General features: G+C 37.5%; 1 protein-coding gene across 8 annotated transcripts in view; it reads left to right on the top strand.

The window, feature by feature from the left end:
- UNC79 (unc-79 homolog, NALCN channel complex subunit) overlaps window positions 1-16,930 on the top strand; it is a 118,073-nt gene that overhangs the window by 10,922 nt on the left and 90,221 nt on the right. For 7 of the 8 annotated variants that reach the window (XM_037395493.1, XM_037395496.1, XM_037395495.1 and 4 more), the window contains exons 3-12: window positions 519-823; window positions 4,278-4,448; window positions 7,413-7,505; window positions 8,811-8,866; window positions 9,501-9,630; window positions 11,178-11,242; window positions 13,043-13,131; window positions 14,285-14,325; window positions 15,584-15,612; window positions 16,668-16,897. In XM_037395493.1, coding sequence (XP_037251390.1) covers window positions 519-823; window positions 4,278-4,448; window positions 7,413-7,505; window positions 8,811-8,866; window positions 9,501-9,630; window positions 11,178-11,242; window positions 13,043-13,131; window positions 14,285-14,325; window positions 15,584-15,612; window positions 16,668-16,897 — 1,209 coding nt within the window. The remainder of the gene's footprint in view (window positions 1-518; window positions 824-4,277; window positions 4,449-7,412; window positions 7,506-8,810; window positions 8,867-9,500; window positions 9,631-11,177; window positions 11,243-13,042; window positions 13,132-14,284; window positions 14,326-15,583; window positions 15,613-16,667; window positions 16,898-16,930) is intronic. The other variant, XM_037395500.1, reaches the window with a different exon arrangement.

The following is a 16,930-nucleotide window of genomic DNA, read 5'->3' as shown; positions in this document are numbered from 1 at the left end:
TTTTTAAGACTATCTTAACAAACACACATGTTTATTCTTTGCTAAAACATGTTTCTGCAAGTGCCACACCTATATTTTGCATGTTTTCAGTCAGTTGGTTCAAAAGATTACAGAGGGGGGGGGGAATCTCTCAAAATCCTCAAAATCTCAGAGCAAAATATCAGCCTATTGTGACACAACTATTTTTCCATAGCAAACACTTATAATTCTCAGAATTATTCTTAACTGTGAAACATGGGTAGGGCACTGAAACATGCATTTTTATATTTTTGCTCCTTATGAACCAGATAACACATGAGATGCAATGAAATATTCCTAGATGTCAATTTTTAATTCTCCTATCTTGAAGCATGAAAGTGAATAGCTGCTAGATCTGTAGACACGCTGGTTTTGGTAGTGATTGCATCTTATGTGGGATGTATCTGGTCTTTTATTATTTGTTTTATAGTGTCATTTCAATGTAATGTGCTGTTCTTTGTGTCTTTGTTGTCTCTTTTTTTTCTTTGTCCCCCCAACAGCATTTTGTCCCGCACAGGGAAGAAGGAGAATCAAGATGCCTCCAATTTGACAGTGCCCATGACCATGTGTCTTTTTCCTGTGCCATTCCCACTCACCCCATCTCTAAGACCACAGGTCAGTTCCATCAACCCTACTGTTACTCGCTCCCTCCTTTACAGCGTCCTGCGAGATGCTCCATCTGAACGTGGCCAGCAAAGTCGTGATGCTCAGTTATCAGACTACCCATCTTTGGACTATCAAGGACTTTACGTGACACTGGTGACACTGCTGGATCTAGTTCCCTTGCTACAACATGGTCAGCATGGTAAGCAGGCCCTTGAACCCTTCCAGTACGCTTAACTTCAGTGCTGTGAATCCATGAAAGATGCGTAAATGCAGTAAAAGAGGTGGGCCTAAACTGACCTGGATCTGGAATTCAAATGTCCTAGGATGCGTTTATATCCAAGTGTTTGGTTTGACTTTCTTAAATAAAAGATTATTTTTGCTAGCTGTGGGTTTGGGTTTGAATTCTGAGGTTGTCTGATTTTTAGTGATATGCTGGTGGTATGTAACTAAAATCTGATGGTGTGTAAAAAAAAAATACAGATGGGTCTAAAAAAGTCTGGATTTTCAATTGGAATTTGCTGTGATATCCTCAGACTGGTCTTCTTGGGGTGGCTTCTTAAAAAGGCACAGAGTCCTTGCAAATGTGTACCTGGCCTATAACAAATATGCAGATTGAGAGTTTTGGTGAAGGTCCATCTCTAAATAGAACTTAATATACTTTTAATTCAAGAAATGATGGTGGTAATGGTGATTGTGATCACTCTAAAATATTCCTGAGTAAAAAGACAGCAATATCTCTGTCTGACTTACAGAAAAGCTGTATTTTCTTATGTTGTGGATTAATCACAAGATTTTTTTGTGGGTGTGTCGGTATATATATTGTTTTCCCTTAAGTTCTGCATATGTCTGTCTTGTTAGTCTGTGGCTTTTCATACTGGGATTCAGGAGCCCAGTGTTCTCCCTATGTTAGATAAGCCAAATATTAATTTTCACTGTGGTATCAGGGGGTATTACTTACATAGTTCAGTACAGGAATATTGTTATCAATCTGATACACTGTTGAAATTCTTTAGGAGGGAAGTTAATTCTGTTAAATGCTGAATTCCTTTTGTGTTGGCAGCAGCATATTTTGAATGAGGCTACTACTGCACTAGGAAGTGGTATGATCTTGCATACCACTTTGTAAAAAGGAGGGGTCCTGGCAAATTACAGACTTGTTTGCTTAACTTCAATTTCTAGAAATAGTGGAGTTAATTAAGAAAACAATCTTTTACTAAATAGATAACGTGGTGATATTTATCAACCAATGGAGACCTGTAAAGAACAAATAACAATGAGCAAAGATGATTTCTTTTTGTGGCAGCACAATGGTTCTCTTGGTGGGGTTTTCCCCACCCCTTAGTCAGGCTTTTATTTCTGTGTGGCTTGACATCCTAATAGGCAATCTGGGACATATAGTCCCCACTTGAGTGAGGACTATACACTGCAGGAGTAATTACCTGTGGCTCTTGTCTACTGGAAGGGTATACCAAGCAGGAATATTACAGGAGTCTATGCTGAGTCTAGTGTTATTAAATATTTAAATATTTTTTACTTGGCTGGTAGAAATGAGAGAGCACTTTGATTTGCAGGGGTTATGAAGATGGTGAATAGCATGTCCTTTGTGTGAAATATACCTGATTCAAAACAGTCTTGGCAAATTGCATTCTATTTTGAAACATCTTAAAAGGAGAAATCTAAAATACTATGTTTAAGCAGGAGAAGTCAAAGGCAGAAATGAAATGGGAGAAGTACTAGCTTGAAAGCCATAATTCAGAGAGATCTGGGTGTTACAGTAGATTGGGACAGACCGTAAGTCACTATTATATTAATATTATTCTAGCAATATGTAAACAGGTATTTTGTGTATGAGACACCCAAAGCATTTTGTTTATCATTCTAACAACCTTAGCAAGGCGTCAGCTGGAGTCAAAGTTTCAGATTTGTCCATCTGCCTTCAAGAAAGACATAGACCATTTGGGAGAAGTCCAGGAAAAAGCAACAAGAATAATTTCAGGTCTAGAAAATGTAAACAGTGAGGGAAAATGGAAAGAACTTGGTTTGTCTAGCTTAGAGAAAAACTGAAGGGAGACGTGTTTATCATATACAAATATGTAAAGGTTGTTGCGAGGAGAAATAAACTAAACCAAACTCTTTGTGGTTACAGTTGATCAGGATAAGAAGTTATAGGCTTAAACTGCAGCAATGGAAATTAAAAAAAAAAAAAAAGTCCTTTTTATGATAAAGATGGTTGAACACTAGGGTGAATTGCCAGGAGGAGGAGTGAACTGTCTTGCAGATTTTTAAGAACAGTGTAGGTATGTATCTGCCAGGAATAATTTGGTTGACTCATGCTTGGGGCAAGGGGAGGTCACTTGCTATTTTTATGGTTCTGTGTATGGAGAATTAAGTTTTGCAATACAACTTGTTCTTTATTTCTCCCTCAGCTTAGCATTTGACTAAAAGAAAAAATTTCTTTTATCAGAACAGTTAAAGTTGTTTGGGTAAGTACAACGTGGTGCACTAGGCAGTCTTGAGCTTTGGTCCAGTCAGATTATACAAAAGTCTCAGTGCTTAGGTGGTGAATATGTTTTGCAGGAGAGAAGCATTCTGTGGCATTAGGGTCTGGTTAGACCCTTGCATAGAAAACTTGCCAGAACCACTGAAATAGAGTGCTAATTTTAATTCTTACTGTGACTCATGATGTTTACAGCTACAGAACTCTGAGCACTTCACAGGGGCAGTTTTAAATCATGCTAGTTGTACGGGTGAGACTGAAGGCCTGTGTTACACACTTAAGATTATGGAGTGAGTAAGAAAAGAAATCTCTGTCATGCATGGGAAAGGCCTGCTGATATACTGGAGTCATCACACAGGCTCAGATTTGGGGATTATTGAATGTTGTAACCTTTCTTGGAGGGTTATTGGCCCCAGCTCAATTACTTATTTGGAAGAGGGTGTAAAGATTCTACAGTGCCCAGATACACAATAACCTAACCCCTTCCCTTTAGATCTTGAAAAGTTGCACATTTCTTAAGTATCCCTTCCAAAAAGTTATAGTATAATTAAATAGAAGTATGGAAATTCTTGATAAATATTCCTTTCCTTTTAAGCCTTGGCCATTTTTGCCCTCAATGGCTTCCCAGGAAAACAAGATCCATAGTTTAATCACATGTTTGAAAAATACAGTGATGCTTCTGGTAATCTCTGTCTGTGAAGTACTTTGCAGCTCTCTTGAGGGTAATTAAGATCCAAATCTTATTTTTCTATGACTGATAAAGACTAGAATGCTTTTTTGCAATAGCAAGCCTTTCAATACCAAAGCACACATCAAATTCTGATACTAATCTGTTCTTAAATGCAGGCCAATGTATGTTAATAGCTGTATGATTAAAATCAACACTGATTTTAATCAATTACTTTAATGGCTGTAGTAGTCGTATTCCCTTCAAGCTCTTAGATACTGTTGAAGAGCTGTTTCCCTCTATCTTAGGAGGAGCTTAAAAATGATGTGTGAAGTCTCTTATCTGTAGTGATTAACTTCCCAAATTACTTTGAGGGGAAAACTTGAGTATCAGTGTAACTTTTTAAATAGTTTTATAAACTAAAAAGTACATAGTCATAATTATTTTTCCGTTGTAATGATTCTGTATTTATTTCATTTTATTCAACAGATCTGGGGCAATCAATTTTTTATACTACTACATGCTTACTTCCTTTTCTCAATGATGATATTTTGAGTACTTTACCCTATACAATGATTTCAACACTAGCTACCTTTCCTCCATTTCTGCACAAGGATATTATAGAGTATCTCAGCACATCTTTTCTGCCTATGGCTATATGTAAGTAAAACTCATTTGAGTATTATTGTGTCTCAGAAACATAGTGTACTGCTACAATAGTATCAGACTGCAGGAGTTGAAGTTTGATATGTTACAGAATTATAATTGGACATCAATCTACTGTATGTATATATGTAAAATAATTCCGTATGACTTTTTTGAAGGGAAATAGTTCTATAATTTTTATTTATTTATTATGCTGTGTTAGACTTCTTCCTTCATTTAAAGGGTGAAGTTTAGTTTATTTAAGACATACACTGTTTTCAGACTCATAGAACTTTCAGTGCCAGCAATGGGAGTTTTGAATACAGATTCAATGGACAAATTCCTCCTGAAATGACATATGCAATAGTTACATGCACATTTTTTACATCAGGACTATATCTGGGTGTACAAGAATGTGACTTTCCTCAGTGTAATGATGTGATGAATTTCTGATTTTTCTCCCTCTTTTCTTAGCATTTTCTCTTTTAAGTTCTGTACTAAATAGCTGTGCCTGTAATGTCTTCTATCTGTGTTAAGACTGAATCTGACTGTGTGCCTTTTTACCCCTATTTCCTTCTTTTTTTTTCCACTCCTCGAGTGTGTGACATGATTGCATTTCATAATCCCTGTACAATGTGAATCCTGAGGTGTGTTCTGAGTGCTTGTCTATGTGCCTGATAAAAAGCTTGATGGGCTTTCAGTAGTAGTGAGAAATTTAACCATGTTCTGCAGATGGAAGCAGTAGGATCAATATTAAAAGTCAGTTTTAACCAACAAACCTTTTACTGTGTGGGTGATCAGACACTGGAGCAGCTTGCCAGAGAGGTTGCAGATTTTCTATCCTAGCAGATGCTCAAGACACAATTGGTCCTGAGTACCTTTCTTCGAGCAGAGGGGTTGGACAAGATGATCTCCAGATGTCCCTTCTAACATCAACCATCCCATGATTCTATGAGAATTCTTGCCCTTATCTATATTGCAGACCTTTATGGAAAAAACATGAACAACTTTTGTACAGAAATCAACACTGTTGTCATTTAAGCATGTAGAAGATGCTGTTAGAACATGGACAGAAGCATAGTTCAGTGTTTTGATATTAAGATTTTATGGAAATTTGTCACCTACGTTTTCTGGCTCTACCAGTCAGTGATCTTGGACAAATCCCTTAACTCGTCTGTACCGTAGTTTCCCCATGTAGAATAGCCCCTTGTAAGACATTGTAATGATGTTTTCTCTGTTACCTTTGACAGGTTTAATAACAGTAGGCAAACAAAAATTACTAAGATATAGTTCATAAATCTGTGCAACAGGTCTTTGGGCAACGAACAGAATGTTGCATTAATCTCCTTTTTTCTCTCTTACTTTTACCTGTTAATGAGCAGCTGATGTAGGTGACTTATGCTGTCCTGTTTGTCTTCAGATCTGTAAAACTGTTCTCCAGAACAACTGGTTGAGCCAAAGCCTTGGTTTGCCTAAGTAGATGCTATTTCCCAACTGCCCTTGACAGAGATTGCATCCATGTAGAACATGGGAGCAACCTTATTCATGCTGCCTTTTTCCTCAAACAGTTTTGGCTAGAAATCTGTACGAAATCAGTCTGCTGCTCTTTAAATTTGGCTTCTAGTACTGTGTACAACTTTTCTGCTGATGACCATGTTTTAGTTGACAGGTTAGAGCTGCTGGGTATTTTGCAACTTAAATCCATACAAACAGACCTTGCTGCAATAATTTGGTGGCTCTTATGTGTGTCTGTGGATAACATTCGAAAAAGAATGTTATGAAGTGCTATGAAGAGAGCCATAGTGGTGTTGAGTCATGTGGAGAAGTACCAGATAGAAGAGAAATTCTTCATTTTCCTTTCCGTTCTTATTTTCCAGTCAAGTGCTCTTATAATTAGTGACCTAGGCTTTCCCCACCAGGAATGATAATGCCCCCTTTACAAGGCAAGTGCAGAACCTTTCCTTTTCCTTGTGTTCAGTTCTGAATCAAACTGAAAAGGAGGATGCAAGTAACTGTGTATGCAGCTGGAGAGCAAGATGAGGGGGTTGAAAGCATCTCACTGAACCGGTAGCTACAGTTTTGTGCTTCTATCCCAAATGCTTGGTATTTGGGTCCTGGCAGCGAGGCTTGGGAAAAGTGCTGTGAGTGAGGATGGGAAGAAACATGCCACGTCTCTGTGTAGGAGGTTGCCTTCAAAGCCATATTGCCATGTTATTGTTCAGCAAATAAACACCTACACTCTGCAAGGTTTTTCCAAGTATACCACTGAATAGTAACCACTTTATAGGAGACCAGAAGGAACTGTAGCCACTTTATGTATGAGGTTGGTCAAAGTTACAACAGCTTAGCTACACTTCAGTGCTATCGTTTATCATTATCTTAGCACAGTTCACGTAACAAGGGGGACTAATTTTTGTGGTATGTAGCTATAACTTGAACTCATACCCTGAGAAGTAATCTATGCCATACACCAACAGCCAGCAGCTACCACTACCCTAACCATTCATCAGTATACCTCAACAACAGGCTTTACAGTTTTTCTTCTTTCTTTACCCTCCACTTCTTCCTATTCTTTCCTGCAGTCCAAGCCTAGGTGCACCTAACTATGCAAGTGACGTTATTTTGGCTATTCCATGGGTTCTGAAGGAGATTAAGGAGATTGCCTGAAAAGATCACTGTCTTTGGTTAATGCAGCTCTGAGAATGAAATCTTAATTGATCTGGAAAACCAGGTGTGCGCTATGTGAAGCAATACCATATTCTTAGTCATCTTTCTCTTCCAGTTGAAAAGGAGTTTCACCCCTCCAATACAGATTATTTTTAGTTTTTTAGGGTTTTTGTTTTGTGGTTTTTTTTTTTAATATGAGATGGTACCTTAGGAATTTTATTTGCATCAATTGGAATAAATTATATGCTATTCTTGCCTAATTTTCCTTTTTATATAATAGAAAATGTTTTGTTTTGTTTCCTTTCTTTTAAGTGGGATCCTCAAAAAGAGAAGGTGTTCCAGCACATGTCAATCTATCTGCATCATCAATGCTAATGATTGCAATGCAGTACACATCAAACCCGGGTATGTGTAAACATGCAACATGGTATCATTCTCTCTAAAACTGAGTCATGAAGTACTGTCAAACGCAATCAAAAAAGTTCAGACGATGGGAAAAATCTGTCTCACCATCCAACACAGGATGAAAAATAAGTGATTTTAGTTAAAAACCAGAATTTCTGAGCATCATGGTTGAAGTAATCATTATGTAGATAAGAGAGCCCGTTGTGATGAAGAAATAGGTTTTGACCAAGGACTGGAGACTTTGATCTACTCTTGCTTGACATCAGAAAATAGCATTGGTATATAACGTCAGTGTTGGAGAGCAGTCACCGCTGACTTTGATTATAGAAGTTCATAGTAACAGTTTGTCTTATACTGTGATTTGTATCCCACAAAGTTCACAACTGATAGCTGTTCTTTTAAAAAGACAGGTAATGCCGGCTGCAGGCTCAACCGAACTATAATGAATTTAAATGTAGTTACAAGTATCTAAACACAAGGCCATTCTCTCTCTCACTGTGGCACAGTCCCTGTAAATCAGTGGGATCATACAACCAAATCGAAACAAAATTTAACCTGGGGGAGCTGTTACATTGTACTATAGTCAACCATCTCCTGTTTTATGTACGTGGGTAGATGGTGTGTGTGAGGAGGAACCGTACGCTGCATTATGCATGTGAAGAGTATCACATCATGCTAATGTAATCAACAGTGGTAAATAAAAACAGCACAGCATTTTTTAAAGCTACTTGCACAAGTTAGTTTTTTTCATGACATGTTCTATTTGTGTTTGTGAATTCTATGTTACAGCCATCTGAGGAAAATGTTGTCCTGTGGTTTTTGGGAAGTCAAACGTGTAAAGTAGGTCGTTTGGCTCTTATGTTTGTTTAATGCAGAGTGGCTCCTATAGCCTTTGGTATACATGGGAATAATGTAACTTTCACCACTGCCCCTCAAGATGAATGACAAGATACCCATTTACAGCTTTATATTGTGCCAGAGGGACAAAGTTTAAGTGAATTAGCAGGTGTTCTTAAACTAGATGTGTTTGAAAAAGATCTTCATTGCTGTGCAAAAAGGTGTGCACTCATAATACTCATTATTTTACTGCGTTCCTTGACAGGAACAAGTTACTAATATTCAATTTCTAATCTTTTGTGATGACTTTCAGGGCAATGATTCTCCAGCAAACTCTTTAAAATAAAAAGTAATAAAATGAGCTATAGAGTTTTGGATAGACAAAGCAAAGCAGTCAGCTAATTATGTCACTTCTGTAATTTGAGTTTCCATTTCAGCATTATGTCTATACTGTCTTTTCTCTCTCAGTGTATCACTGCCAGTTATTGGAATGCCTAATGAAATATAAGCAAGAAGTGTGGAAAGTAAGTTTATGATCATATATACTTTGTGGAAATGATTGTATTTGGATAGTAACGAAAACCAGATGGCTTGAAAATTGAACTGACTGTGTGCCAAGAAGTTATAAATTATCTTTATGTCAAATCCTCCTTCTGGATTATGGAGGGGAAGGTCCCTCTGATTTTTAGTTCACAGAAGCAGCTCCGTGTTTTGTAGAACAGAGCTCTGTTTCCTAAATAATATGTGGTTGTGGCTCCAATTAGCAGAACTTTTAGTAATGACCAGTGTTCTTAGTTCATGTGGGACTGAACTTTTATGAGGACTTTTTGTGAGTATTGTCTTAGCCTGAGTCTGATCTGGATCCAGTTATTTATCACATCTCTTTGCTCCATAGCTAGATGCTTCATTTGCTTTATGTTAGTACGTTATGTGGGGTGGGTGTTAGCTGTTGGATCCTCCGATCGAACTCAGAAGCCAGTTATGAATGTGGTGTTGAAGTTAGTCATCTAATCTACTTGTAAGAGTGTACAAAGGATGTTTGGTAGGGATGAAATGTATATATTTTGTATGTTCAGGTATCTCGGAACACAAGTAATATGTATTGAACTGTGTTTTGTTACCTTGCAAAATAAACATTTTGTGTGTGTCTTTCCTTAGGATTTGCTATATGTGATAGCCTATGGACCATCTCAAGTTAAACCTCCAGCAGTGCAAATGTTATTTCACTATTGGCCCAATTTAAAACCCCCTGGGGCAATCAGTGAGTACAGAGGACTGCAGTACACAGGTCAGTACAGCTGGTTTTGTATAGGCCAAAATAAATATAAATGAAATAATTAGAGGTGTGTTAATGTCACATGTTTACAGTTCTACAGTGTATTTTAAAATCTTTTGTTTGATAAGTTTGTACTTTCATAAGTATGTACAATTATTTTCAAAAGATGTTATGAAAAATAAAAACTGTGATGGTGGCTAGTAAATATTTTTTGTTACTCTTGATATTAACTAAATCAGAACAGGAGAAGAAATAAATAGTGTTCCAAATGGTCTGTGAAACTGCCTTCTAGGCCTCACAAGTGTTCTGGCTTATGTCCCTTTCAATTATAGCTTTGGTTGCTTTTGTTGAGCCAGCTGCTATTACTACTGCTGTTGCTAAGACTCTTTATCTGGCTGTTACTGTCATAAAGTCAGGTGATGTTGGCTGCAGTCAGTATAATGGTAAGTTATCAAGGTTGACTGAAATGTGAAAATGAGAAACAAAGTCAGCAATACAGCTGGAGCTGAGTAGGTGGATGGTACAAAGTCCTCTGCCCACCATACTCCCCAGTGCTACCGATGGGACTGTCTAGCAGCAATTCATGACTTGCTTTTCCTGCTTGCCTGTCTCAACCTGCTTTAAATAATCTCTGTCATATGGGATATGTTTTGTTCACTTTTAAAATTTCCCAGACCAGAATGCAACATTTTAAATAATAAAAATAAAGGATTGGAAGAGTCCTTGGAAGACCCCCTAGACCAACTGAAGCACATCCTGAATGTTCCTGATACATGTTTGTCTGATCTGTTCTAAAGCCTTCCCTTGAAGGGTTTATAGATTTTCTTGACTTTAAAAAAATCATTCTTCTTGTACTGCTTCTACATCACTTCTTTCATGCAAGCAGGTCCGCAAACTAAGCGTGATATTCCATCTCAACCATTACTAGCACTGGGTAGACTGGAATAATTTTCCTATATATAACTTATCTGTTAATATATCCCAGAATGGGTTGAGTATTATCTGCAGTTGCATGGCATTTTGACCTGGGGGCATCCTGTATAGCAGCCAAGTGATGCCACTTGAACACACCTTTGTTTAGCTTTTACAAAGCTAAGGTTCCTTCTGTGGCTGGACTAGTTTTCCTTTATCATAGCTGTGTTTTCATTTTGCCTGGGAATGTCAATGAATTTACTCAGCTACTCCTATCATCCTGCTCCTAGAGTAGAAGGATAATTAATTTAAGGTGTTGGTGAGATCAGGGAGGGTCTATAACAGATGTCTGCATCTTACTTTTTCCATTTCTTTGCTGAGTTCATGGTTCATTTCATAACTACATCCCAAACAAGTCAGTTGGCATGTATATTCTACTGTTTATTGTAGTATGTTTATTATATGGATAATAATGTTTATTGTAATTATTAGACTTCCTGAGGAATGGCTAGGTCTTCTTTCATGTTTGTATAGTACTCGGTACAAGAGGATCTTGTTCTCAGTTGATGCCACGATCTCTTTGATAGAGACAAAGAATATAAACATGTTTTCTCCATTTGTTAATCAGCTGTGTTTTGGTTTTGCAGCCTGGAATCCTATTCATTGCCAGCACATTGAATGCCATAATGCAATTAACAAACCAGCTGTGAAGGTACTGCTATTTCTTCAGGGGTTAAACCCAACTATCTGGGGGATAGGAAGTTGCACTTTCACCCCAGGCATATGCTCTGGTTGTGTGCAGGTGACCAAGAGCAGGAGCTTAGTGAATATGTTCTTTGGTTGCTTAAAGCAAGATGGAATATTTCCTCCAGCTACTGTGGGCCAAGTCTTGATATTAAACATGAGGAGGGTTGCAGAGCACTTTATAAAATTCCAAGTTGGCTCCTGGCTAATCCGTGTAAATATTTTCCTCAACAGATATATGTATGTCAATATCTGCACAAATATTTCTATGTACAGGAAACAGTATGTCAGTTACATAGGTACATGCTTACCTTGGTATCTTGATTGAGGTCACACAATGCATCTACTCTGATTGTGATCCTTTGCTTGGAATGTGTCCTAAAGCAAATAGCAACAAAGCTTTACTTACTTCTATGTCCCTCAGAGAGAGAGAGAAATAGTATCTTTCCTGTTTACGCACAAGGTACCAAAGTAAAACAGCTTGACTGGGATGATAGCACAGTTTGATGGTAGAGGCAAGAACATCCCAAGTTCAGAGTATGCTACAGTTAGGTGTACTAATTAATTACATTTGTATCTGGTTAAATATATAGGTAGAACCAATTTTCCTGGTATCTGTTCATATACTAACATAACTGCATGAGTCAAACAGTTCTTCAGTGAGCCTTTTCCACAGGCTAGGGGACTGACAGGGCATAATGGTGACACGTATCTCACAAGTCCTGCAAGGGACCACTTTCCTGTCCCCTCCAATCATTCTCCATGATGCAGGTTTTCATAGGGAAAAAAAGTTGGAAGGTGTTGCTTCATGTTATGATCATCACTAGATATAGTGATGCACTGAGTAGAGCAAAATATCAATGAAATTTACAGTTCTAAACTTTGCACATGAAATACCTGAATATTTTTGAATGTCTTAGCTTTGACAGAACCAGTCTTGATTAATCATCACTCAGAAAATGCAGCCTGTTGTCTCTTGGATAGATGAATGTAAATTTGGTTAATGAAGATGAGAAACATTCAAAGAGGCATTTATCTTTATAAATAAGCTTTCACTTGAGTAGAGTAAGAATCATATTGATTTAAGTTTTTAAGATATTATGTATGTGTACTACTGTTCAGCTTTTTGTTAAATAGTACAAAACACGTAAACAAATGTGTGTGTAACTGGCTGTCAACTGTAACTGTTTTCTGTAACTGGCTAATGTGGAAGCTAATGCAAGGCAAAGTCTGGACCTGTGCTGCCAAGGGAACTGTGGGTCCATGGTCTTTGTTCTGTTGCTGGAATTGTGCTGTATAGTTAACAACTGTGATGACTGAAAATTAGATTTTGCTGGAAGAAATTGTACTGAGAGAAAAATCTAGACTTTTACATTACCTTGTCCTAAGCAATGGATCTTCTAAGTGACCCTTTGGGGGGGGGGGGAAAAAAAAAAAAAAAAAAAGGAAAAAAGTCTGTCATGATTATGCAATGTAAATGTGTAACACAAAATATACTTGTCTTTCAGAGAGTGATAGTACTGATATTGAAATATGTCCTGTTGTTTTCCCACTTAGGAAGGCTCTCATTTTCAGTTATAACCCTCTCTTTGCTAGAAATAATTTGAGATCCTGTACTGCCAGATGCTGAGTACCATCTTTCAGAATTCTAAATGCTTTCAACACATACCAAAGTTGTGTTACATTGTATGTACTGGCATTAATGTGTTGAACTTTTTCAGTGAGCTTTAATGAACAGATGTGTTAATTCTTTTTCTCTGTGTTTCAGATGTGCATTGACCCATCCTTGTCTGTAGCTTTGGGTGATAAGCCACCTCCCCTGTACCTTTGTGAAGAATGTAGCCAGAGAATTGCAGGGTAGGTAAACTAAAGCTGGAAAATGATCGGGTAGAGTCAGACTCCAGAGTTCAGAACTCTGGAGTTATGCTTTATTTTGTTATGATTAGCATATAATTTATATAGATAACCCTGTTGAAATATTGGGAGCACACTGCCACTCAGTGTGAAAAATGATTACAGAAATTTACCCCACATGATCAGCATTTGCATCTAGCTTAAACAGTAGTGAGTTTTAAAGTTAAAATCACTGAATGAGTAGACACTGTGGGATGCCTTGACTATAACAGGGGCGCCTCATTAATGTACAAGCTTTTGCTTATGAAATATTTTTTGTCCTCATCTTTTAGTTGTCATTAAAAGCAGGATATTACAATGAATGCTCTTTCACAGAGACTTTATTACTTTTCTGTAACATACATTTCAGATTATTCTCTAAGGTATACTGTGAAGCATCAGAGTGAAGAATTGAAATTGGTCCAGGCTTGTCCAGTACCTGGAAGGAATATAGCCTGAGATGACTGATTAACCTTGCTTTTATTTTTTTTTTTTTTTGATTGCTAATTTGGTTTGCGTTACTTTACAAGATCTGCTAATACTTACGGGGAGTTCCAATCATTAATTCAAATGGTTGAGGTTATATGTAGTTCAGAAGCTACATGGGGTTTTTTGTCCCCAGTTTAAGACACTTTTATATCACACCAGCTGTAGGAAAAGCCGTTACACCTTACCTTAGATTTTTAAGTCATCATTGATTTAAAGCTGCAGGAAAAGGTAATTGAATTTGGCAGAAGCACATCTTCTAAGGAGACTCACAGAAAATGGTAGTAGGACATTTTTTCCCCTCTGTTCACCTGTTATTCTTCACTATCATTTCTTAGCCATCAAAATTTAAAAGCACACACTATTTTAATTTGATAAATTTATTCCTTAAAATTAATTTTTTGAAAGTCTTGAACATGGTGGACCAGCATCAGTAAAGTGGTAATTTGCAATAAATGACAGGCATGATAATGTAAGGCAGCCTGCAGTTTATAAAACTACATTTGTAAAAAAAGCAGCTTCAGAATAATGTTAGTCCTACCACGTTAATTTATATAAATTTCCTCTGTGCAAAAACAAATGCATATATAAATAAAAAATGGAAAGCTAATTAGATATACAATTTTTATAGGGATCACAGTGAATGGTTGATTGATGTTCTTCTACCACAAGGTAAGAGGTATTTTAAGGGTAGGTACAAACTAATCATAATTGTACAACCCTATGCTTGCTGATACTTCTGCATACTGTATTATTTGAAATGCTGCATTCTATTCTAAAGAATTTTTTTTAGAATTTTAAAGTAGCTTGTACTTAATACTGCTTAATGTCCTCAAAGTACTCTGGAAAATTGACTAATCCTCTGTCTGAAATAGTATGCAATTCTTTATGTGTGAGGAAACAGGCAATTGAAAAGATTTTCAGATTTTGAAGAATCCACAGTTGGGGCCAAGTTTTTAAAAAGTACTTGTGTGCCATAGCAGTGTCCAAAAAAAGGGGCTAATTCTTCTGGTAACCTGGGTCTGATTTGAAAGCTCTGAAAGCTGAAAAACTATTCTATGAATAGGCTGTAAAGGATATCAGAAAAAGACATAAAATATTTTTCAGTGATCCGATCATTGATCCAATCAATGTCCTTTGGCCAGTGAGAGAGCCTGGTATTTTATTATCTACCAGAATGCAGATGAAGCTTGTTGACAGACTCATCAGAATTTCCTGGGTTTAGAAAGACAGTCACATATTCTCTAAAATAATGTTTTCAAGGACAGGACAAAGACACTCCCTCTCTCTTTCTTCTGCAAGCTGAAAATTCGTAGGCAGTGGACATTTTTTTTTGCTGTCTCCTTTTAGTTGAAATCTAATCCAGATTAAAAATGTTTTGTTTACATAAGGGAAGTACTTATTTTTAATTGGCCACCTGTATTTACTGAACCAGATGTTGCCAGGACAAGATTGAAAACAACGAATGTTTACAGGTTGAATCTGCAAACATTTCTCTATGGAGTTGTGGTCCACGGACATAGCGACTGCTTCTACACTGTTCATTCGTATTCACTAATCTTTCATCCTGTGAGCTTTCACAGGCAGTGTGGGCACATCTGTGCCATGTTTCCTACAGCGTGCTGCGGTAGTGTGCCTACAGGCGTACTTTTACAAGTCCATCCAAGAGACAGAAGCACAGGTGAAGGTGGCTGGGATGCAGAGCACACCACGCAATGCACCAAGGCTGTTCTTTTATTTCAGTGTAGAAATAGCCAGTAGGCCTAAGTATACAGTGTACTACCTCATGCAGTCCAATAGGCTTAGAGGTTTCAATAATATTTGGAAATGTAGAGACTTCGTTGTAACAAGTCCATTTTCCCATGGCTGCCATAGTAAAACAGATGGATCGTCATGCTGTGTTGATGTTTTGTATGCCTTCCCCTTACAGCTGAAATTTCTGCTATATGTCAGAAGAAGGTAAGATTCAGTCATTTGTGTGACGGGGCATGATTTGATGTTGTGTGTAGTGTCATTCCATTACTCTGTGGTGCGTTTTTTTGGTATCATTCTGAATTTTCACAATGTATCCATGAATGCATTTGTTGGTGAATGGGAATGATTCGGCAACAAGGTTTCTTTTTGTTCAAACTGCTGATGTTTGATTTGACTTGTAGTTTTTTGTTGAAGGGGCAATTAGTAAAGCAATTCAATTATGCAGTTGAGTTCAGCTTTTATTCTATAACTCTTCTTATGAAGAGGATAGAGCAAGAGATTAATTTTACATCTAAGTTTTTGTATCTTTTCATCTCCTTGAAGTCTTGGATTAATGCTAAATTGGACAAAATCCTACTAAAACCTGTATATTTTTAAAAAAGTATGGACTGAAAATCTTCAGTGCTTGGCTCTAAAAAGATTGCTGACAAAAAGAATCTGCTTGCAACACATACCAGCTAGTGTGTTTTAATAACATTTCAATAATGAGGAATACAGTGTATAACATAATCTAGATTTTATGTGGTAAAGAAAGCTTTTATTTGGGCTGGATTACCAGGTGGCAAATATAAAGGTAGCACATATTTCAGAGGCTTGTACAGTTACCTATGATAAGGCAGATCCTTACATAGCATAAACTGATGTAGCAGCATTGATTACACTCCTAAGGATCTGCCTGTTGCTACACGTAAATTAAAAGACATTTCTGAAGTATAATCAGGGATTAAGAGAACGACTGTAAATTTTAGAGATTGCTCCAAACCAGAAAGTTGAGGTTGATAACTTAAATGTTGGTTTGGCCTGCTCCAAAAGAAGAGCAACCATGACGTTTCATTCTAGGCCCAGCATTTAGCCCTCAGCTCATCTTTCTGGAAGTTCAGTGACACATGGCATCAGGAGTTTGCACATAGTTCTACTTATATATAGTGATTTTGGAAATGACCGACACTTGAGCCAGTTCACCGGTGCTGACTTTCATCCCTGTTTTTAGTTCCACTTCCTGTTACTTCTGGCCTGAGAAAATCTTTTTTATTTTCCAGAACTGCAGTTCACATGTCAGAAGAGCTGTTGTCACGTGCTTCTCAGCGGGCTGCTGTGGCCGCCATGGCAACAGGCCAGTACGCTATTGCAAAAGATGCCATTCGAATCATCACAGCAGTGAAGTTGGGGCAGCTGCAGAAACCCATCTTTATCAGACCTCGCCACCTCCTATCAATACCCGGGAGTGTGGGGCAGAGGAACTTGTGTGTACTGTGGAAGCTGTGATCAGGTAATATGACAGCTTATGAGGCATCAATATGTA

The sequence above is a fragment of the Falco rusticolus genome, chromosome 7 (assembly GCF_015220075.1).
Source record: "Falco rusticolus isolate bFalRus1 chromosome 7, bFalRus1.pri, whole genome shotgun sequence".
Classification (NCBI taxonomy): Eukaryota; Metazoa; Chordata; class Aves; order Falconiformes; family Falconidae; genus Falco; species Falco rusticolus.
Note: the sequence above shows the minus strand (reverse complement) of the source record. Positions and strands in the feature narration are given on the sequence as shown.